This window comes from Pithys albifrons, chromosome 7 (genome assembly GCF_047495875.1).
Source record: "Pithys albifrons albifrons isolate INPA30051 chromosome 7, PitAlb_v1, whole genome shotgun sequence".
Taxonomy (NCBI): Eukaryota; Metazoa; Chordata; class Aves; order Passeriformes; family Thamnophilidae; genus Pithys; species Pithys albifrons.
Genome location: NC_092464.1, coordinates 16,299,374 through 16,322,664, shown reverse-complemented (window position 1 = coordinate 16,322,664; position 23,291 = coordinate 16,299,374). Strand labels below are relative to the sequence as shown.

Here is a 23,291-nt window from a genome sequence, read left to right as displayed (position 1 = left end):
TAACCTGGTCTCTTATTACTTCCTTAGTAAGAAGATACATAACAGCCGTATACTACTGCAAATATTAAATAGCGACTCTATATTAAAGTGTCTCCATACAGAGATTTCTATGCTAAATCATTTAACTTGGTGGGGGAAAGGAGAAAGGTATTACAGAAAAAAAAATCTAGAAGAGGACAAATCAGTGTAAGGTTTTTTAAGCAAAGGTAAAATTCCCCTAACAGCCTGTAATTTTGACATGAATCTCATTGTTGAAGTATAAAGGCACTTGATAAGCATCCACATAACAGCTATCCATTATTTGGTGAGAATATATGCCTTCATTTTACTGAAGAGAAACTGGGGAAAATCTTATAAACTCACCTCCAGTTACTGGAAAAGCTGCTTCCTACTAATTGTATGAATCTCCTTAAAGATCAAAAGCTATCAGCAAAAGATTAGAAAATTGAAAACAGGTCTCTCAAGGCAAAGGTCGGCATCCAAACCATTAGATCATGTCTTCTTTAAGTCAGCTACACTGAAAATCTGATCCCTGAATATCCTGATCACTACAATCCATATAAATACTAAGCAACTAGTCATCAAGAGCATTTGCACACAGCACTGGATCACATGGGTTATGCCCAGCAAGACTTTTTGCAGCAATTAAACATCAGGACTGAATCACTGCATGTTGTACATAAACACAGTGCATCCAAGAAGTCCATAAGGAATGCTGGGGTGTAAGAATAAAGATTTTGTCAGAAACACTTATCTGTTACCAGAGTCAAAAATGCATCAACAATCACCCTCACCAACTGACCAACAAATGGAATGATGCCTGTACTGTACCTGGGCCATGGTAGGGAAGGTTGGCCCAAATGCAGTCACAGCCCCACATTGTTTTCAAAGACGAAGGAATGGAGTGACCAGGTCTCAAGGCACTGAGCTGGATTTATTCATTTGACAATATCAGTATCAAACTAGAAATCATCCACTGAAGATCATGTGTTAGACTGGAACAGTATTAAATAACAGACATATGAAAAAGAGACTGCTTCAGAAAAGATTCAGTGTACAACATACACAGTATGCCATTTAACACAAATACTTATAAAGAGTCATGTAAGCATCAAAGAGAGTTTTATAAACGTTTACGTTCTCATCCCATGGGATGTACAGAACTATGCAGTTTACATAGTTTTACTATCATCCAAAACATCATGTTTCAAATGTATGAGGCACAGCAAAAACAATATAATTCCATTTCCATAGGAACATAAACATTGCTTGTCACTAATGACACAACTTTCCAGACTGTAGCACTCACAGCAATTATACATGTGTACAATTTTAAAGTATTAAAAAGCAAGAGTCTGGAGCCTGCCCACTGTTACTGTGCAATAGGGAATAACATTTGATCTACCCTGGAAAACTATCATAAATATCCTTGCAGTAGCTGTAACAGAAGAAATGGGTGGAGTCACTGTCATGCTTTGCAGGGCCAGCTTGCTGTGCCACTCCTAAGGCTAACTGATAGAGCCAGTGAAGGATTCCCTCCACCCACAGAGAAGTGGACAGCATCCTCCTCTTAGCTCCCACAGCACAGGGAAGATGCAAAGTTAAAACACACCTGTAACCAAGTGACACTTTGACCCCAGAGTCAGCTGATAGAAATTAGCTCAGCTTAAGGGATACCCTGATTTCCATTAAGAATGACCAGATATGGCCAAATCTTAGAGACAGAACAAGACTGAGTCAGTCTTTGACTGGTTAAATCAAGAAATTTTTTTTGGGGGGGAGGGGGGTGTGGGTCAAGGGGAGGGTTTGGTCTAAGGACAGCTCAGAGAGACTGAATCTTACATGCTCAATTATCATTATATTTTTTCATTATATTATTTGCAAGCATATATTATAAATTTTATAAAAGTGCAAGGCCCAGCACAGAAAGAAATCCTGGATTAAGACATTCCCAGCAGTGTTCTTTTTACCATCTTCTTGTCAGTCAACCAGCAGACACACAAATACCATTGCTTGGGATCAGCTTATCAGAGCCCCTAAGGGTTTAGCTTAATCATCTGTGCAATTAAACACTATTCACATTTGACAGCCTACAGTGGCAATAGTTTTATGTACAAATTTGAAAATCAAGTCTTAAAATCAAGTTTTAAGAGGTAGAAGTCCATTTCTGATCTGTCCATATAAAATGTTACTGAGTCAGTCATATTCTAAAGCTGGGGGTCCCCTAACAATATTGAAGTAACCAGCTAGAGCTCCAAGGTCTATGTAGAGTGATCTTTGTCTCTTTAGCAGGTCTGACTCTTCCATGCTCCCATTACACAATGAGGAATCTAAAAAGGAAAGAGAGAAAGCATGTTATTATTGCATAAATAGCTATAGCGGTTCATTTTCATGGTCATCGATATTATTGGTATAATTGGCCTATTATTTGATTTTATTAATTTATTAATGGTTTAGAAAATTTTATTATTGAGGACAACGTAGAATCAAACCTCATATAAAATAAAGTATAACAAATCAACTCTATGGCATGGAGAGGTTAAGCAGTCTGCAACTGAAAACAGCAACTGTGTTTAACTATTTCAAAAAAAGCCTCCATCAGCTGGGATAGCTAAGCAGGGCTTCCTCATCCTCAGAGCTACAGTGCTAAAGAAAAAAAACCTGCTAACTTCCTGCCAGCTGAAAATTCTGCTTCATCATAGGACAATTTTCATTTAAACAGATGACACCATCTTTATGTGGGTGCAGGAATGCAGAACAAATATGGGACTATCAGTATCAGATTTTTTATTTCTTTTAAATCAAGTTGCTGAGCAACATTAGTATAGTTTTGTGTGTGCCTTTTTCCTCAAGGAAGCAAAAAGATTTAGTGGTGGTGGTTGTTGGACTTCATTGTTGTTAACACATCACTAGTATCTATAAAACATCTCTAGTACTGTGCAAATTAAGGCAATTTGAGACAGCAATCTATACTTCATGAAGAACCCTGAATGACTGCCAGGGCTTTTTCAACAGCTAGTCCTTCCAAGCTGCACAGTTCAGACTAAGTTCCTCCCCACGGAAGTCAATGGGCGTTTTACTTATCACTTAATGACCTCTGGGTCTGATCTCATCTGATTGGGATTTTCACTGGTCTCTTTCCAGATGCATTTTGAGTTTCGATGGCTTCTTAAAACTCGCTCAAATCAAGATTTGATGCAAAGTAAAATCTACAAAGTGCAAGGTATGTAAGCCTGATACCATCACCTGTAATGTTTTCTGGCAACTGCAGATCCTTCCTCGTGAGTAGTCTTTTCCTTTCAAACAAAGCCGAGTCCAGACTCTGGCACCGCGGCTGCTCTTCTGGGGGTGGGTGCAAGGCTTCGTGTTTCAGTAAGTCGGCTGCAGACAGCCTGTGATTAGGATTCCTTTCCAGAGCTGCTTCTAGCAACTCTCTCATGGAAGTGCTGCAGTCTTCAGCAATGTCCTCTAAGGGGGGAGCTTGCTTATGTATCTGTTGGAATGCAAAAAAACCCATTGAAACAGTTATTCCAAAAACAATAGAAGAAGTAGTCACAGATAACCACGAGTGCTCTGGGAATTCCCCAGTTACAACTCATCACCTGCCTAAGTTGGGCTGATCAATTAGAAAAGAATATGCAACTGCACAAAATCTACCTTCTTAAAATCAGATTTTATAATGAATTTAAAACTTAAAGCAACTTCAAGCAAGCCTGAAATCCAGTGCAATGCAAAATCACCAGATTTCTGTGCCACACTGGAGGAACAAGAGTAATCAAGTTTTGCCAGGCTCCAGTTTTGAACTGCAACTTCTAAGCAAAACAGACAAGTAGAAGACAGATAGGCTTATTTCAGTAAAGTCTCACACTGTTCTAACCCTGTCCTTACAGTAAACCCAAGGCCTGTAAATTGCAACACAAATCAGAGAGATGACTTCAGCTCAGACTCTGTTTTCCCTTAAATGATCAAAACCCACCTCCCTCCCCTGAAGCAAAAAAGATGATATCATCTGTCTGACAAGTATTTTGATAGTTTTTATATGACTAGAGCTTTCCCAACAAGAGTACAGGAAACCCTTCAACTGAAACTGACCTATGGCTTTGCTAAGGACACTTACAATGTAGAGGTAGGATGGATATGCAGAACGAGGATATCTGTTCACCCAGGGTGGGATGCCCGTTTGCATATGAATGATAGTAGCTCCCATGCTGTAGATGTCTGCTTTAGTTGTGTGGCCTCTGCAGAGAATAACTTCAGGGCTCATGTAAATCTGTATAGAATAGTAAAAGAAAAGATTAGTCAATACAGGAAAACAAGCAAAGATGAATTGTGACATTCTGTGATCCACGAGTACCTGAAGCCTAAAGGCCAAGCACCATCTGGGGACTAAGATTTTTTTGCTCTGCACATCACCACAGTCAAAGAGATGGCACCTGAATAAACTCATATTCCAAATTTTCCCTCCCTAGACAGGCCACAGTTCAGCAGCTGTGGGACTTAGCTGAAGTGTTCAAGCTATGGCTCTGCTTCTTTCAACTGGGCAGCGGAAACCTCATCCCTCCACAGCAAAAGGAGGTGCCAGAATTACCAGTTTGTTTTGTGGGGCACTGTTGGGACGCTCCATTGTTCATGGAACAACATGGGTGTGCACTAGGCTAAAGAGAGAAGGACACTGCACTGACAGCCACCCAGATGGGGGTACGAGTCAACTCTTCAAATCCCTGTTACACTGGATACTACGCAACTCTTTTGAGTAGAACTAACAGATAAACACCTTCCTGGCTTTCTTAATCTTCCTATCTCTTCCTTCTTATTCAATAACCTGCATGTTGGAGCATTATCCTAAGAAATCGGATGATGAGGAATAAGCCAGGTCTAAGAAATGCAAAAATTAAGTCAGGTCTCTTAAGCTCTTTTGCAAACCCTTTCCACCAGATTACTCCCACAGCATCCATGAAGACAAGCATCCCCCTTCTATTCATTTTTCAAACTAAAAATTCTAATCTTGCCTAAATCAAAAACACTTTCCATCCAAACATTTCACCAAAACATTTGAATCTGTCAAGACTGAAGAAGGATCTCTTGGGAAGCTCCTGCCAGCTCCAAACAGCTCAGAGTGCAGCTGGATGAGAACCAGACAGGCAGGATGCAGGAGGCACACCCCGTGGCTGGCAGGAGCTGCCAGCACAGCTCTGCCATCACCACTGGCTCAGGGAGCAGGTTTCAACACAACATGAGCACAGCCCACAGCACACTAGGTTAGAAACCCGCCTTATTAGCTTCTGGTTCCTACTTTTCCCTCACCCAATTTCCCTCTAAAGGAGTCAAACAAACTTTAATTAGTTCAAGTCATCCTGCCACAAAGAATACATTAAAAGCCATTAACTGACACAAGGGCAGGAAGTTAAGTCATCACCACATGGTTTGACTGCTTATTACCACAGACGGAGAATGGCTGCGGGGCTCACACAAATTCCAAGGAATATTTCCCAGTAAATCACATACCCTATCTGCAAACTACTTGCGATTGGAAGTGTGTGCAAAGGGTCAACAGGTGTCTGCAGCTGCTACTGACTAGTATCCACTGCTTTCCTCAGGGCTAAGATAGAATCAGTGCCTCTGTACCCTCCACCTTAAGGTCTTATAGGAGCAGAGAACAGAATTTCTAATTTCTTAAAGTAAGTCTTCGGCAAATACAGTGCAATTTGAGTGCAATCTATATAAACAAGACACAGCTGACTTTACAAGGAAAGAAGGATGTTGGCACAAGATCTTGTCTGCAGTTAAAAGTGTGAAAGTGGTCAGGATGCACCTGGATTGCACAGGGACAAAAAGCAAAAATGAGAGGTGCCCCAAAGCTCTGATTTTAGACTGGTCTAAGACTCTGTTGTCACCAAAGCAGACAGCTCAAGCCATGGATACCTTCCCATTTTCATTGCTTCTGCCTGCTGGGCTGGCACTTGCCTGCCAGTCAGACCAGAGACACAGACCAGCTAAAAACTAGTTCTTTCTTCATGCTGTGCTAGTTTTAGTTTAGCATTCCTGAAAATGAATCATACCTTCCACACTCACACTTTAGCAGACAACCTTTTTCTCCCCTCAAATGGTTGTAACTGAAGCTTACGTATTTTAACAAAGTGACAGAAGCATAACAGAAAGTGTTGCTACTGCCTAGAAAAAGTATTTCCTGCAGGGCAGTTTCATCACAACCAGTTGTGCTGCACGACTTGCACACAAAAGCAGAAACACCAGGTTTTTCACACTACACCAACTAAACAAAATTTAACTACCTTTCAATCATTTCCCCCCAAAAGTGTAACTACTCATTTACATAAACACAAAGAAGATTCACTACTACATTCAGACTTTCTGTGCTATGGAAGTGAATAAAAATCAAGAAAGCCAGGCTACAGAAGGCACTTATGGGTGACTGGATTAGGCACTGTGGAGATGAAGATACATACAAGGAAGACTGTGAGCAGAAAAGCCTATAGGAACATCATGAACGCTAGTCTGCAAGTCTTTGGTATCTAAAAATCTCCTTTACCAGCGCTCTCTCTCCAGCCTCACTTCTGGCCTGCAGTGCTGTATCACGATTGCTGCTTCCAAGGACTAGCTACTGCTCCCCTGAGATAGCAAACACCTAACATAGCCATATTTCAGGGTTGTGGGGATTATCAGTTCCGTGGACATGACTGCAGGTGCTCTACTGTGTGGAATCGTTTTCCTCCTGCTAAATGAAGGACTGTTTTTCATTTGGTAAAGTGAAAACAGCAAAGTGTTTTTCACTTTTCATTTGTTCTTACCAACACGAACTTAATCTGTCCTCCAACACCCAGGAATGGATCATTACCAGTCTGTTCCACAAACCTGGAAATTTCCTGTTTACACACATCTCTATCCTTGGGAAATACCCTACCAAGGCTTCCAACTCACTGTTCCTACTCTCATTAACAACATGCAAAATCCCCTTAAACAAACAAAAAACTCCAAGCCAGCCAAAGTAAAAAATAAACAAAGCATGTACATTAAATGGCAACAAGCATGTTGCTTCCAGTTCAGTAAGTATTTTAAGCTCTTAACTCCCCTGACGAGGACAGTGAAAAAAACCACATACAAGTGTTTCTTCAATTACCTTGAAAAAAATAAACAAGCCTGACCTTCTGTGAAATCTTAATTTATCCTACTCTTCCAAGGAGTGAAATGCTCTTTGTCAGTTACACAAGGATCTCCTCTTTAATCATGTGGTAGACTATCGAAGTGCTAACTGCCAACATTTCAGCTGAAGTTTCCTGTAAACAATCTCCCCCGCAACAGCGAGCACAAAAAGCCACATCTGCAACAGCTATCCAAGCTAATTCTTGCTGCTTGGTTTTTTGTTAAAGCTCCAGCCCTGGGAAACATCTCGGCATGAATGCAGCCGAAGTGGTACACAAACCTCTGTGCACATTCAGAGTCAAAGTCACCGAGGACATTTAAAAAGCCCCCACCTCTATCACTGTAATGCCTAAGCAAATTTACCAGATAATCATCAACTGTGCCACAGCCCTCGAAGAACCCGAGGGTTACATGCAGATGGGGAACACCTTAGAAATGCTAAGAGATGAAGCAGACATCTGTAATTTCTGTGGTCTTGAAGGAGGATTCAAAGCACTGTGTTGAGTAGGTCACCCCAGTCCATAGTGGATATCTCAGAAGAAATCTTTGCTAGAACAAGGAACAAATTCCTGTTTGAAGTGTCTCTGACCAGCAGGTGATATCTTGTAAACAATCCTCCCCAGATACTGTTTGATTTCAGTGAGTAATTGCTAACAAACGTGACTGCAGAGAAAGCGACATGGCTTTCAAAGTCTAACACTTGATTCTCCAGTCAGTAAGTTGAAAATAAAAATATAATTCAGACCACACTAATGGTTGTAACTTTTCAATGTTTTATAATAACTCTTTTACCCACGTTTCTAACCTTCAAGCTTCAAATTTGAGCCTCAGCACCACAACCACAGCAGTAATACAACGTAAGAGGTTTTTGTCCCTACAGCTTCTTACCTCTGTTCCTCTAAGGTCTTTGGGATAGTAAATATCTTCAGTCATTTGAACACTTAGGCCAAAATCCACCAAAACAGCCTTAGTTGACATAAAGACAATGTTGCTTGCTAAAAGAAAAACAAAATTGACAACATTTAAGTTTCTAGCACTGGCATTTATTTCACAACATGCCTGCTTCATTCAGGTGCTAGCCTGAAAAGAAGAGAATAGCACAAGTCTCTACAGCTGATAGCTCTTCTAGCCAAAACAGGTCTGGTAGTCATTTGGTCCAATTTTAGATCATATCTTAAAAGTCAAACTTTTTTTTGGTCTGGTTTATGTAAAAGAAGAATCAGTGTTTGGTCATTTTCCTATCTTAAAATTAAAAAAAAAAACGAGAGAGAGAAAAAGCAGAGGGTAAGGGAAGAAAGTGGAAGCCTGCTGGGTATCTCAGGACAGTACTCTGAATAATGGTCTCCAAGGTGGAGAGCATGTTGTGCAGCTCTGGCTTTGAACGGCACAGCTGTTGGCTGAAGACAAAAACAGAGACTAAGTGGGGCCCCCCCACAGCAGCCACATCAGTCTCCTGCACTGGTCAGCGAGAACAGCTCAGTGTGACAATGGAGAACAGACTAGGGCTGCAAAAATAATAAAAGACCAAATGTTCCAAAATCCCACTGAACTGCAGCAGTATCCAGGAGCTTAATTCACTTTCCTTTATAAAATTCTGCCTAAGGCACAAATTTATACTCTGAGGCTTTGTTTGCAGCTGTATTTCTGATCAAATATTTATGAATGTAGTGCTCTGTGTGAGCCTTGAGAAATTCCTGTTTTCTGTTTCAGAAGTTGTGGTCAAAAGTCTGCAAGTTACACAACAGAAACACATTTTCTCCCAGAGAAAACTGTGGCCATTTTCCATTTGGACAGTGCCCACTATGATCATCCAGTGGGAAGACTTGCTTTCAGCAGTACCCATTTCCGAAGCAATGCTTCACACAGCTGCCTGCTTACCAGTGCTACAGAACTACCTAAATCTGCTATTTTAGGGATAACTTTGGAAACATGGATTTTAAACATTCCATGATGGACAGTGCAAAGGGCCACATTGCCACAGCACAGCAGGCTCTGCTGCATGCCTGGGGCTCCACCCAGCCCCAGCTGCACCTTGTTCTGAACTGAAGTTTCCTCCACCAAACAGCCTCATGGTTTAACTGCTCTCCAACCAAGGGTTAAAATGACTGGCACCACTGAACACCAAGAGCCAGAATGTCCTCCTCCCCTTCACTGGCTCAGGTCAATTTTTCTCTCAGTAAAATACCCATTTCCTTCTGTATCACCAGGACAGGCTCAATAGCAGCAGATGGAGTGAGGAAGAAATCAGAGATGTTTGGGAAACTGCCTTTTCTATTGATTCCACCTGGCAAGGGTAAACACACACCTCAGCTCCTCGAGTGGAGGCTGCCTTGCCAGGCAGTGAGCATGTCTGCCATTTCAGGCCCAGGCTCCCCAGCTCACCCCCTGGCACCAAACAGGCAGAAACATGGCTAGGCTCACCCCCAGGCACCTGGCAGCCATCAGCCTCATCACCTGCCCTTCATCCAACAACACAGGAAAAGGCTGGCCAAAGTGAAACACACTCACATCCATCACATTCAAAACGGACTGGTTCTCCTATCTACTATTTAAATGCAGTAAGCTTCGGGCTGGTTTGTTTTTTAGGTCTTTTAATTAATGTCAGTGTTACTGCCAATTGCAATAAACCCATAGGAAAGATTCTTACTACAAGTGAAAAAGAGCAATTAAGGGAAAGATAAAGCAGTTTTATAGTTGTCAGAATCTAAAATGCTTACAATCTGAAGTACTGACCCATATTAAAATAATTTTAAAAAATGCAAAATGAACATAAAAATTTAGCAATTCCTGATAATCATCTTCTGTCAACTATTTATTTTAATGCTTCAGTTTGAATATTTGTGTTTCAAACCCTCAAGTTTAGCTAAATAAACTCACAGAGATACATCTTCATTAGAAGCACTGTTACTAGAAATATACCTGTCTAGGGGGTGAGGTGGTGCTGGGAGAAACAGGACTTAATATTGAATTAAATCTAATTCATTCCAATTTAATTTTTAAGCAATTTAAAATTAGTATATTTAATTTGTATTTAATATCAATGTGTTTTGATTACGTATACGTGTTAATATCTGGAGTTCTTTAAAAGCAAATATATAAGAAAATTGGTAGTAATTGTTGAAAGTAAAGAACAGCATAAATTACATATTTAGTTCCAAAGTGTCTCAAACTGAGGAACAGCCATGTAGAAACATAAAACTTCAAAGAAGGCACAAGCCGAAAGTGATCATGGAAACATTCAGGATGAATTTACATGGAAATCTGGAAACTTCTGTCTTAACACAGACTGAAAATTTCACTCTTTAGGTTTTTATTTAAATTGAGCTGCTCATGAACTGCAAAGTATCTATGACACTCTAATTATCCTCTCCACTGAAGTGAATTAAAAAATAGTGTAAATAACTTATCTCTAGAATCTAACCTTGCTATTTGTTAAGCATTATCCATCCCTCCCTCGCTCTCTCCCAGAGACATGAGGCTATGTGCCACAGCCCAGTCCCAGGTTCTCCACCAGGGCTCCAGCCCAGTCTGGACCTAAAGTACCCCAAGGAACCACACAAACGTACGTTTGATATCATGGTGGATAATCCTCTTAGAGTGGAGAAAGTCAAGTCCTTTCAGAATATGCTTTGTCACCCAAATGATTTCAAACTCTCTCATAGGACCACAACTTTCCAGCTTTTCCATCACAGATCCTCCTTCTCCAGCTTCCATAAAGAGATGGATCGTCTCATCCCACAAAATAGCGCCGTATAATTCAGCAATATTTTCATGACGGAAACATGCCTGTATTTCAACATCTGATGGTTTGAACTGTTCCACTGGGACCTAGGACATTGAAACAAAACCACAGAAAACCAGTTCAAAAACCATGTTATCCATCCTCACACTAACTATCCTACAGATTAATATGAAAGAAAGTAGCAGAGCACTCCTATCCACTTATTAAAATACAGAGCTTTACTGTGATCCTGTGACTTGTTCTTCCTTTGCAGTTGAGAGACATCTTGTTAAAAGCTGAGAGAGATCTTGGAATCATGCCCAAATAAAAAGTGCAATCTTCCAGAAAAAGCAATGTAGCAAGAGTTATTCCCGTCAAAATCCCGTGGTTACGCAAAAGCTTTATGCAAACTTCCTGGTGAAGGAGATAAAATTCCCACTGCTTTTTCCATTAGCTTTGTGCCATCTCATCTGCTCTACCAGAACTATACACCCGTCTGACAGGTGGATCAGTGCTTGCAGTGCTCAGATACTCTGCAGACTAACCCTGCTCAGGACCATTAGTGACCTCAATTCAGTCCTTATCAGCACTGTTTTATGGATTACAAGAAATCAAACCTGCTTTAAAGCAAGTACTACATTTCTTTTAGAAGTACTGATGGCAGATTGCTAAGACAATAAAAGCAGTGTTTGCTTACACACAGAAAATCTACTACCACCCTCAGACTCACATCTGTGACCCAAATAAGAGGCTGATATTTTTATTTCAACAAGAAATATTGTTTGTATTTTCAGAAACAGTATGATGCTTTCATTCTGCAGTGGGTTATGCAGGAACAGAAAACTAAATCTGTTCCAGTGTGGGCACGCTGGCTGCAAGGAAAGGACACAGCTGCCTCCCTAACTGCTTCACACACAGAAGTAATACAGGTGCTTGTTCATGAGCTGGCGGATACAAAGCAGCGATCAAGATGAGCTTTTACTGGCCCTGAATATTTTACTGCTCCATTCAGAAGTGTATGCTAAAAGGCAAAGCTGAAAGAAAATGTTGTTTGCATAAAAGTGGAGCAGTGCTCAGTAGTTTTCTTGAGACATCTCACAACCTTAACTCAGTGACCAAAACAGAGTAAAAGCTGCATGTACTGAGCTCTTGGGGACTTAAATGGCACTGGAGTAAAAAACCTGAAATCCGAGGACCTCAATTAAAGGACAAGGGCCTAAAACCATCTGCAGCAACAGGGTTTTGCTACCACCTTCAGCAGGGACATGATCTCCCACTGATATTTTACCATGGTGAGTACAGCAGAACCCCCATGGGCCAGTCACACATACTTCCAGATACTTTCAAAATGCAGAAACTTTTGCAGTATCAAAGCCAAAAAATTAAAACAAGTTAACAGTTAAAAATGTGCATTTTTCCTACCTTGCATAAGCCAACAAAACTGAGATGATCATCAGCCAACAGTGGAATGTGATGCAGACATATTTGAAAATATACTCCATGTACTATATTGTACAATATTTGCTCAGAGATAAAACTACTAAACTAACATACCAGTTTACATGCCATTCGTTTCTTGGTTTCTCTGTCTTGGGCTAAGTACACCTTCCCAAAAGCTCCCCTAGGAATAAAATCACAGCCAATGTTCCTGTAAGTCAGCTTCCACGGAAACAGGAGCACATCTGAGTCAATCTGATAGCGCCCATTCTTGGGAGTGATCTGTGGAGTTAAATAAATAATAAAAAAGTACAGTGAAGTTAAAACTACTTCAAATCTAATTAATCTTATACACGTAGTGGGAAAAAATAATATATCACTTATATATGTGCCTGACTGCTCAGCAGTCTTTATTTAGAAACAAATGGGAACAGCATGTGAGGTGTGGCATTCATTCACAGACCAGGCATCCACGTTTCTCTCCAGTGACTAACTTGCAAAGTGTAAGTTGCAATTAATTGTCTTGAAACAACAACAGCGGCTGGGTTAATGAAATTACCCAGCTCTTGTTATTAGATTTACCTGCACATGTTTGTCCTTCCTGTAATCTGTTAACTTGTTATGCCACATACTTGTTACTCACAGGTTATCTTATACAATGTGAGCAAGAGTTTCAGCATTTCCTAATATCACATGCACTGCTAGAGGAGCACATTTTAATTTTCCGTCTTGTATGAGAGTTTCTGCTGGTTAGTAAAAGGTTGAAGAAGCTCTGCCATGATTTCACCAGTCACCTTCCTCTGGTTTGACACCACAGTGTAAACAAACAAAAAAAAAGAGCAGGAGTAACACTGTTTTATATGTGTGTAATGTTAGGAGCTTTTGGTCCTCTGTATCATCAACCAGGCAAGAAGGGCTCCTCCAGGAAACGATTCAGGGCACCTAAGTCAGTATCTTGCTCTAAATCTTGCTCTGAAACAGCTCCCTCCCTCTGCACATGACAGAGAGGGACCGAATACCTAACTACAGCCCTGTGAGCACTGCTTGAGGTCTGTTATTATTTCTTCAGTCTCTTAATATTCTCTCAGCTAAAGAACTGATAATGTTTCCTATGAATATACTTCTAATGAATTCAGAGATACACAGTATTGTCAGTATTTGGAATGTAATTAACCTATATTCTGCTACTTTATCAAGATTCTTGAAGAGATGTAAAATCAGATCAAGGATATTTATCGCCTCATGTCCGTCACATGGCCTCACATATTCAGTTCTTTAGCTACCCTTTTAAAGATAACAGCATATTAAGATGATTTGGTTTAGATTTCTTTTTAAGATGTAACACACATCTTTCATGCTTAACCTGCCTTTGTGTTACTCAGTTAGGAAAGCATCTTCTTGACTGCCAGAACTGTCATTAGTGTTTAGTCAAATAAATTAATTCTTTGAAGTTCCTAAATTTGGGGAAAATAAGTTCTTAACCTTTAGCGGCAAGGGGGCTGTCTTTTAACAAAAAGTATTCTTTTCAGGATATACAAAATAAGCTTCCCCGCTACTTATTGTAAAGCAATCTGTGCACTTCTAGTAAACCACACATCTTGCTTGCCTACTTCTCCATTTCAAGGGGTGTAGCCTAATTCACATGGGTCATACCTTATCCTGGAAAGGATAGTAGGCTGAGTAGAGTGAATTTGCACAGCTAGAGAGCAAAAACCACCACACTACTCAGGCTTTCAGGACCAGTTCCTAGCCTGGCCCTGTGCATGGATGGTTGTGGCTGCAACGCATCCTTCCATTTAGTTTCAACTGAAAGAAATGCAGCTTGTGCACTTAAAAATGCTTTGTGATGTGAGCCATGGATGCAGTGAGGGTTACCAGACAATCAGAAACATTCCTGATCCTAACTAAAATGCTGTAGATTTTTACAGGGTAGATCCCCTGCTGAAAGGCATGCACAGGTAATGCCCTGCCTCCAGCCCTCAGTTGCTTAATGGGATCACGAGCACTTAATAGTACTTGGTTCATGCCAATTGTATGCATCTGTAGAAACAATATCCAAGCAAAACAACCACGAGTATGTAGAACAGTGTCTACCCTAAGTATAGGAAACATTTAATATTAAGTGTCATTTCAATGTTAGAGTTGAAAACTGATCGTTTTGCAATACTTTAATCCTCCCTCCAAATCAGAATAAAGCAATACCTGGTGCTGTTTTACACCTGAGTAACCAGTAAGCCTCAAGCAACCACTGTTCACGTATAACACATATTACCTGCAAGGTATTTAAGACGATAGTAGAACATCTTTAGAAAATGTTCTGCAGCAGCACAAGTACATATGAATAAACTTCCATTTCATAATTAATTGTTTCTAGAGCTACTGATCGTAAATAGAAGTCATATGACACTAATATACAAACATCCATGTAGAACACAAATAATTTTAGGGAAAAAATTACCATATCTCAAAACAACACATCTATAATTGAATAAAGCAGTGTGAGATTTTAAATAATACTGTAATTATTAAAATCACACTTGATAATCTGGGCTTTTCCTCCTTACATTACTGCTACTGACATTTTGGGCAGATAAAGTGAATTTAGTAATTGTATCAATAGATCCTAGATCTTTATTTATGGGAGTTTGCATAATGAACTCTTTTTACTGCATGAACACAAAGTATTAGAAGATCCTGACTGTCTCCCAAACCTGTAAACCATATACAGTTCACAGAATCATAGAAAGGCTTAGGTCGGAAGGGACCTTTAAGATCATCTAGTTCCATTTCCCCTGCCATGGGCAGGGATGCCAGCCACTAGATCAGGTTGCTTGAGGCCCCATCCAACCTGGCCTTGAACACTTGAGGCATGGGGCATCCACAAGGTCTTTAGGCAGCCAGTTCCAGTGCCTTACCACCCTCAGAGTAAAGAATTTCTCCCTAAGATTTAATCTAAATCTCTCCTCTTTTAGTTTAAAACCATTCCCCCTTATCCTATCACTATATGCCCCTGTAAAAAGTTGCTCTCCCTCTTTTTTATATGAGTTCTGAATTTTATAAGTCCCCTTTAAGCACTGAAAGCACACAGTGAGTTGTGAATTTTGCTGTTTTACTGCTTGTCTCAAGTTTGTATTCAATATTGGGAAATGTATGTCTTCTATTCTCCAGGGATACCAAGAGGCAACATAAAGTGGATCCTTCCGAAGAACAGACCTTTCTCAATAGCTGCCTGCGACTGCAGGGCCTAGGTCTGCTGGCCTCAGAGATCCCCTCCAGCCCCACAGTTGCACAAGAAACCAGAGCCTGACTGTTACTCCTGGGACTGGGGGTGATTTTTTTTTAGATTCACTAAAACCTTCTAATTCGTAAGTTCTACTAATTGTCAAGTAAAAAGAAAACAGACATACCATATTCAAGAGGATTCCAGATTCTTGTTGTCTGCATCCTTTGAATTGTTTTGCAGTATTAGACACCTGATTTGCAAAAGCCAGCAGATCTTCCACAGTCCCATATTTGACGGAGGACATAAAAGAAACCTCCCTTTCACAAAACAGTAAAGATTCCGCACGTTCATCATTTTGGTCTGTCTCTTCACACATTGTAATTAAGCTGTCTTCATAGACTGCAATGCCTTCAAGGTTTTCCATGATGTCTATCACCTTAGACATATTTAGATCAGTTAGCAAAAAGTCAATCTCCTCTTTGCTATCACTACCCGTGCTCATATACTCCATTACTGTCCAATTTGCAAAACCAGTCCTGAAAAAAAGAGAAACAAACCTGAAAACACTTTTCACCTAAATTTGTTTTAGCAAAGTAAGAATGAAAAGAAGTGATGAGGGTGATCCACAGCTCATCATTATACAGTTAGATTTAATAATTTGTATTATGAAGAAGAAAATAGTAGTAGCCTGGGTGAAGACAAAATGGAGAAGCCTTTGGTATTGAAATTTATTTAGAAGTTATTAGTGAACCTCCCCTGTTATTCATTCTTGTGATTTATTATGATAAAGCTTTTCATTAGAGTAACTGGTACAGTAAGGATATCCACTGTGATGGATATGCAAAAATGAAGGAGCACCTTCAATACAATTGAAGGAATTCATTGTTTGGTAAGGAATGACAGAGATATTAGCATTCTCAATTAGTTTATGTCCAGCTTTTTACTGGTATTTTATGTGATGTATCCAGAAAGAAGGGGAACTCATGGAGCATCTTTTAATACCATTGTACAAAGCACAAGTAAATCACCACCTAAGAAACCCCATATTTTTTTGTAAATAACTGACCAGAACTAGACTTAAACTGAAATTTTCACCAGTTTCAGAATAAAGTCAGAAATCGAATTATCATAAAAGCAAGGAGCTTTTGAAGCAGTTTCCAGGAGTTTGTTCTGTTCCCACTAGTTCTAAAAATACCTTTTTAGGTTACTATTACAACTATTTTGCTCAAGTCAATTTACAGGAAACTGGGTTCATCATCCCAAAAAGTCCCTTCCCATCCCAAATTTCTACTTTAAGTCAGAGAGACTTACTTACTCAAATTAAAAACATATGCATAGTCAGTCATTAAAATACCAACACAAATAGTTTTCAACACATAATCTCTAGAGCACTTACCTCGTATTTAACCTGCTTACATCACTCAAAACCATTAAAAAGGTCTCAATATAATCCGTGAAGCCGTCATGTTTTTTGAACCCGTATTTACCACTGATGATAATTTCACAGTGTTCTGTGTCAGTATACTAAAAAAGCAAAACAAATAAAGACATTGCACACCAGCTCAACTGGTTTGTACTCATATAGATCATTTGTTTCACAGGCTTCATGGAAAGAAAAATAAGTAATCACAAGGCTGAGATAACAGGGGATTTTTCTGCAGAAAAAGATGACAGCTCAAAAAAGACTCAAGCTACTGTATGATCATCCAGATTTCCAAGTAGTAGTGAAAAATAGTTTTTCCATGGTTAGGTCCCGAGTTTTATTCTCTCTGCCTCATGCTTGTTTATAGCAAAGAGAGAAGGACCTTCTTTTCGCTTAGGAGAACTGAGTAGAGCATGCCCTCTTTAGAGAGCTCTCACTTCCCTTTTTCATAATCCACTGCAACCATCTATTTTGGGCAAGAGATAACAACCAGACTAAAAGACAATTAAAAAATAAAGAAAGAAGAAAAGCAGCAAACACAACTTTGTCTCAAGGACAAGTTGCAGCCTCGGTCCCCTGAGGCCATGAAGCAATGCAGTTTACCCAGGTACAGTTTCTGGTTAGGATCACTGTCTTTCTTATCCTCACCGCAAGGACGTGGAAGCTTTGTGGCACATATTTCTCATGGGCTAGAGTATTTACGTCAGCTCTAATGTGAGGAAAACCAAGTAAAATGACGTGTCTGACTTGGCAAAGAACTCAGACCACGTGGTGAGAATTCAAAGGCTGGAGTGGACAGCAGATGCAGCATCAGAAAAGGCAAGGGCTGTTCCTTTGCAAACTCAGACCCAAGCCCCAGGAGTGATGGTGGCAGAGCAGTACTGTGCACCCCCCCACTCCCCCAAGAGGGATAGGGTGACTTTCACTGGCACTCTACACCAGTTCACCCAGCCTGCAGTCAACCTGCACCCCTAGCACTGGGGCAGTCAGGTTGGAAGCCTTGTGGTCACTAGCACTGCTCAATCAGAGAGAACCCAGGCTTTGTGTCTGGGGTGCTCAGACAGGTCAGGTTTTCCAACCTACGCAAAAAGTAAAAGATGCTATGGGTGTTTTCCAACCCCTATCACCCCATCCTCCTGCTCCATGACCAAGCTATAGGCTGTTAACAAAGCCTGAAAGTAGTTATTCTTTATTATAAAGGACATTTCTACTTTCCCCCACAGCAGGATTTCTATTACTTGCGCTTTTTTGGTCTGCATTAGTGGGAGTGTAAAGAAAAGAAACAGTGCAGTTATCAAAGGAACTGAGAGACCACCTGTGTAAAGTCTGGTAAAGTTACAAACTAGTCCTGAGGGACTTTCTGAAGAAAAACATGAATATCTAGATGCTCTGGTCTATTGTGAATAAAGACAAGTATATACAACAATCAAACTAATCTGCTCTCCAACAGCATTTTCATGCATATGGCATCTGTAGAGATTAGACCAAGTGTAGCTTTCTGTAAGAGTCAGCTCTCCTCTATTCCTCAAATTATCTCCAAACTACAGCACTATACTAATAGTATTGTTGACAGTTTCACTACTACCCAAAAAGCTCTGAGTAACAAGAAAAAGTGACTGTAACCTGCATATTCTCAGTTTGGCGCTTTTAGTGCTTAAGCAAAGCTCCAAACCCTTCACCTTTACAACTACCTGAAAGCAAATTGTAGAGAGGTGGAGATTGGCTTCTTCTCCCAAATAGCAAGTGATGGGACATGGGGAAATTGCCTTAAGTTATGCCAGGAGTGGTTTACATTAGATATTAGGAAAAATTTCTTTACTGAAAGAGCTGTCAGGCACTGAACAGGCTGCCCAGAGAAGTGGTGGAGTCACCATCCCTGGGGGGATTTAAAAGACATGTAGACACACATGGCACTTTGGGACATGGTGGGCTTGGCAGTGCCATATTCAGAGTTGGAGTCAACGAGCTTACAGGTCTTTTCCAGCCTAAATGATTTTACAATTCTACTTTTCCCAATGACTAGCAATTCTAATCACTGAATGTTTATATAATGAAAGCAGCATCTAGACTATAAACGCTGATTTTTTAAATCTTGCAGCAATTTAGTATTATATTTCCACCACTGGCAAAAACGCTGTCCATTTACCAACATGGAATTCACTCTTCCTTCTTTATCCCTCAAATTCTGTACTAGAATCACTGCTGGGCACTCACATAATATTCTAAACCATTCTATATAACCCAAGTTCATGAAGAAATCACATCACTAAGTAGGTTTTACTTAGATTCGCGGGTAAAAAACTGGTCTTACCTGCAGTGGAAAAATAAAACTACATGCAAACACTTAAGTGAGTTGCTAAAGCCCAAGATTCTTTCTTCAGTTCTGCCCATATTTCAACATCATCACATGAGTAATTTGCAAGTCAAAGGTTTATTTCTCTATTTATCATGCTTAGCTTTTCAACCCCTTTGGTCTGAGATGTTTGCTACCTGTGAGCATCCTTATATCTGACTCTCTGTAGGACTTTTTGTGTGTCAAGAATTAACAAAGAAAAAAATCAAAATCTACTATGAAAACTAAAAAAAACCACACACAGACAAAAAACCACCAAAACCCAAAATGAAAAATAGCTAGCCAAAAAACTGCACAGACTGGCTCAACACTCATAACAAAGATCTCTTGTGCTGCTTTTAGGGAATAATTTTCTGATCTAAGTGACAAGTCACTGCTCACCAGTGATGAAAATAAGGCCTTATGTCCTTTTAAGAAAACTTATCGACAGACTCTGAAAAAACACAATCCCTCTGGGGAAAAAGTCCTACTGTTAAGGAACAAGAAATGTCAACAATTTCAATTTCGACAACATTGCACACGTTCACCTGAAAGACGAAAATCCCCAAACTTTCCAGCGCTGGCAGCGGCAGAGCGAGCGCAGCTCCAGCCCCTTCCTGCCCTGCAGCCCCCGCGGACAGCGCAGGTACCACAGCCCCAGCGAGCCCTGCGGACCCGGGCGCTGCTCGGGGGGCCGAGGGCAGCCAGGGACCCTCCCCGCGACAGCTCCGCAGCCCCAGCCCGCTACCAGCCGGCAGAGCGGAGCGGGACCCGATCACCTCCGCCCCGGCAGCGCAGCCCCGTCCCGCTCTATCCCGCCAGGACTCTCCCGGCGACTCTCCCCCAGCGCTGTTCCCTCCGCTCCCAGCCCCGTCCCCGCTCACCGCCGGGAGAGCCCGCGCCGCCTGTCCGTCCGCCCGCAGCCGGCGCCACTCGGCCGCCTGCCGGCGGAATCTCCCGGGGTGGGAAAGGGCGCAGGTAGCGGCGCCCGCCCCTCTCCGAGGGCGGGGAATCGGGGCGGCTCCGACCACGATTTCTGTTTCGGTTTCCCGGGTGGCGGCGACCTGCGCCGCTCTGTCCCGCCTGGCCGTAAGGTCGGCCAGCGCTCGCCTCCTGCCCCAGCGGGGGCACCGCCCGGCGGCAGCGGCTCGTCCCCGGCGGTGCCATCGGTGAGCCCGTCTCCCACCGCCCCTCGTGCTCCCGTGTGCACCTAGAGGGGATCCGCCAGCCGCGTACATATGCCGTGTTTAAGCAATATCTGAATCAAAATTCAGCAGACAGTCGGGTGGAATTTAGGACAACAATGTGAAGAATTTGTTAGTGGCAGTAAGATTAAAATACTTCAGGCCACAGTAGTGCGAGTTTGACAATTGCTAAAATTGTGCCCCACTATTTACTTCTCAACCGAAAGGCAGTAACTTGCAGAACTGTGCTGCCCAATAGCTCCTCTTCAGTCAATTCGTTTTTAAAGAGACAAGTAGCACCTTTACCAAACACAGCTGCCACAGATTAGGAGCTGATGAGTTGAACCTGTCTCAAGGTGTCAAGCGATGCAAGGTCGATTTTCTGTTTATCTGCAGTGTCATAACTGTCTGCTTACTGAAGCCATTGGCGAAACTTTCATTATAAAGTTTCAGGGCAAACATTCACCTTAGGCTTCAGTGTTTACTAGTTCATACAACTCATTTTCCGTTTGCATTATCCAGACACACCGATTCCGTTTTTTAAAGGTTTTATGTTTGGTGCCTCTCCTATGTTGTTCAAAATTGTTGAAACTATGTCACAAATGACATCCTGAAATGTGCAGGGACTTAGACTCACTACAGGACTTTCTTTTCCTTAGCATCATAACTATGTATGTGTCTTTGAGGGGAAGTTTGAGGGGAAAACCCAAAATGGTTACCAAAAAGCAGAGGAGAGGATTCCTCCACAATAATCACGTCACTCTTTATTAAATTTAAGAAAAATGAACTTTAATTAGAAAATGGATATAAGAAGGGTAACTGTTCTTAACTACTATATATATACATATATATGTAGATACAGATATAACTGTAAACAGACCAGAGCAAACTACTCCCCCAGCACCAAAAGTAAAAACAAAAGAGAAGACACACACCACCCCCCCCAAAACGGTAGGTTCCTCCTGGACCAGTTATATTTATGGACAGTGTCAGTGTCACATCTTGTTTGGCTGCGAGGTGAGTTCTCAGTCTTTTCCCAGTGAGATAGACACAAGCGGATGAACTCACGTGGACTCTCTCTCTCCTTGTCCTCTGTTCCAAACGAAGAAGGAAAAGCTTGGAGTGGAGGAAATGGTGATAATTCCCAGGAATCTCCTTGCAGTCCAAATCGGTCCCAAGGAAGAGGGAAAAAAGGTCTGCAGTGTCCTGAAGCAGCTGTGTCTCTCCTCTCTTCTCTCTCTGAAGCTCAGGGTGCCCAGAGATGGAGGAGGAAAAGCAAGGAGCTGAGCCAGCTAAAAAGAGAGCTCGCCAGCAAGCAGTGGCTCCTTTTCTGCAGCTGCCCAAAAGAAAAACTCAAAGTCAAACCAGCACACACGGAACAACAAAAGAAAAACTTCTCCCCACCCACAGGTGTTAACTCAGGTCATCAACTCGGAATTCAAAGTGGTTGGATTATTCCTTTGTTCTGTAGTGGGAGGGAGAGAATTTACATTAGCATTCAAAACTACAACAGCATGTGGAACACTGCTAGCAGGGTTAACCTGTACTCACGAATGGTATCTTCTCCAGACTATACAGATTATAAATATATTAGCAAGCCGCCATAAAAAAAATGTGTCTTCTTCATTGAGTTTGACCTTGTTCAATTGCACTCCCCAGTGCACTCGCTAAAAATTGCCTCTTAAAAAAAAGGCAAGAAAGCTGAAGATTACTTAAGAAAGACGAGAGAAAGACAGTTAAGGGCACTGAAGAAGAAGCTAGGTCATAGGAGAGGCCAGGGCCAGGAAAGGGTGGATTTGGCAGCACCTTGAAAGTGGAAGGTTAAGGAGGCTGAGTAACATCCTTAATGCACAGCAGCTCTCAGGCCTGGGTACTTGAGGTATCCTCTTTTAGGAACTTGCTTGTGCTATTAGTTTTCCCAAACCCACAATTCATTTTAAGGAAACCATTTTCTTTTTTTAGACCAACTTCAAAGGGGTAAAGAGGAGGAGTTTCTCTCTCCACATCAATGAATTTAGACAGGACAGGTCACAGGATTCCAGAGGAAACTCGCCACAGAAAGATGGAGGAAATGCAAGTTTCTGCTCCATGGTATGCATACATGGGACATAAACTGAAATGCTGTATTTTAAAAGCAATCTACTCTGTCTTAATGATCATCCTGGAATACAAATCCAAGATAATGAGGTCACAGCAATTATTTACAGACCCTGAATTACAAGGAGGCTACCAAGAGTATGTAAGGGCTCTGCAGTGAAGACCTACTGACACACAAAGTAGCGACAGAGTCCCTAACATACACTACAGATGTGCCACAAGTTTTACATAAATGACCGTTTTTAAATACTACAGAAAATGAAGTTTTCTTCAGTCCATCCCTGGGGAACATTGCTGCAGGCCAGTGACTACTTGCTGGGTGCCCTGCAACTCTCTGCCCCAACAACTGCATTTTTGATCCCACAGAACGTGCCCTGGTATGAGACTAGACAAACAGAAACATAGAATCAATTAAGTTGGAAAAGACCTCTTAGATCATGCAGTCCAACCTATGACTGAACACCAAGTGTCACGTCCAGTCTTTCCTTAAACACCTCCAGGGACAGTGACTTCACGCCCTCCCCAGGCAGCCTGTTCCAATGTCTAATCACCCTTTTGGTGAAGAAATTTCTCCTAATGTCCAACCTGAACCTCCTCTGGCCCTTAACACTATGTACTCTCATCCTGTTGCTTGTTGCCTGGGAGAAGAGGCCAATCCACAACCTGGCTACAACCTCCTTTCAGGTGGTTGTAGAGAGGGATAAGGTCATCCCTGA

General features: G+C 41.4%; 1 protein-coding gene across 2 annotated transcripts; it reads right to left on the bottom strand.

Moving 5' to 3' along the window:
- Window positions 1-915: 915 nt before the first annotated feature.
- On the bottom strand, window positions 916-20,249 carry MAP3K8 (mitogen-activated protein kinase kinase kinase 8). Of its 2 annotated transcripts, XM_071560181.1 has the most exons (9): window positions 20,179-20,249; window positions 16,936-17,063; window positions 15,724-16,075; window positions 12,434-12,598; window positions 10,725-10,986; window positions 8,047-8,153; window positions 4,118-4,270; window positions 3,247-3,493; window positions 916-2,330 (listed from the first exon to the last, which is right to left on the bottom strand). In XM_071560181.1, exons 2-9 carry the CDS (start codon window positions 16,968-16,970, stop codon window positions 2,197-2,199), a joined length of 1,455 nt encoding a protein of 484 aa, XP_071416282.1. In that variant the 5' UTR covers window positions 16,971-17,063; window positions 20,179-20,249; the 3' UTR covers window positions 916-2,196. The 2 variants fall into 2 exon arrangements, with proteins under 2 accessions (XP_071416282.1, XP_071416281.1); XM_071560180.1 differs by lacking the exon at window positions 16,936-17,063 and having other exon boundaries at window positions 20,179-20,246.
- Window positions 20,250-23,291: the final 3,042 nt, after the last annotated feature.

Bases quoted from the DNA above. Each gene is read 5' to 3' on its own strand.
- MAP3K8 (XM_071560181.1), bottom strand. From the start codon at position 16,970: ATGGTTTTGAGTGATGTAAGCAGGTTAAATACGAG. The intron at 10,987-12,433 runs GTATGTTAGTTT...TCAATGTCCTAG, and splicing joins AACGAATGGCATGTAAACTG to GTCCCAGTGGAACAGTTCAA. The intron at 8,154-10,724 runs GTACGTTTGTGT...TTTTTCTTTTAG, and splicing joins TATCCACCATGATATCAAAC to CAAGCAACATTGTCTTTATG.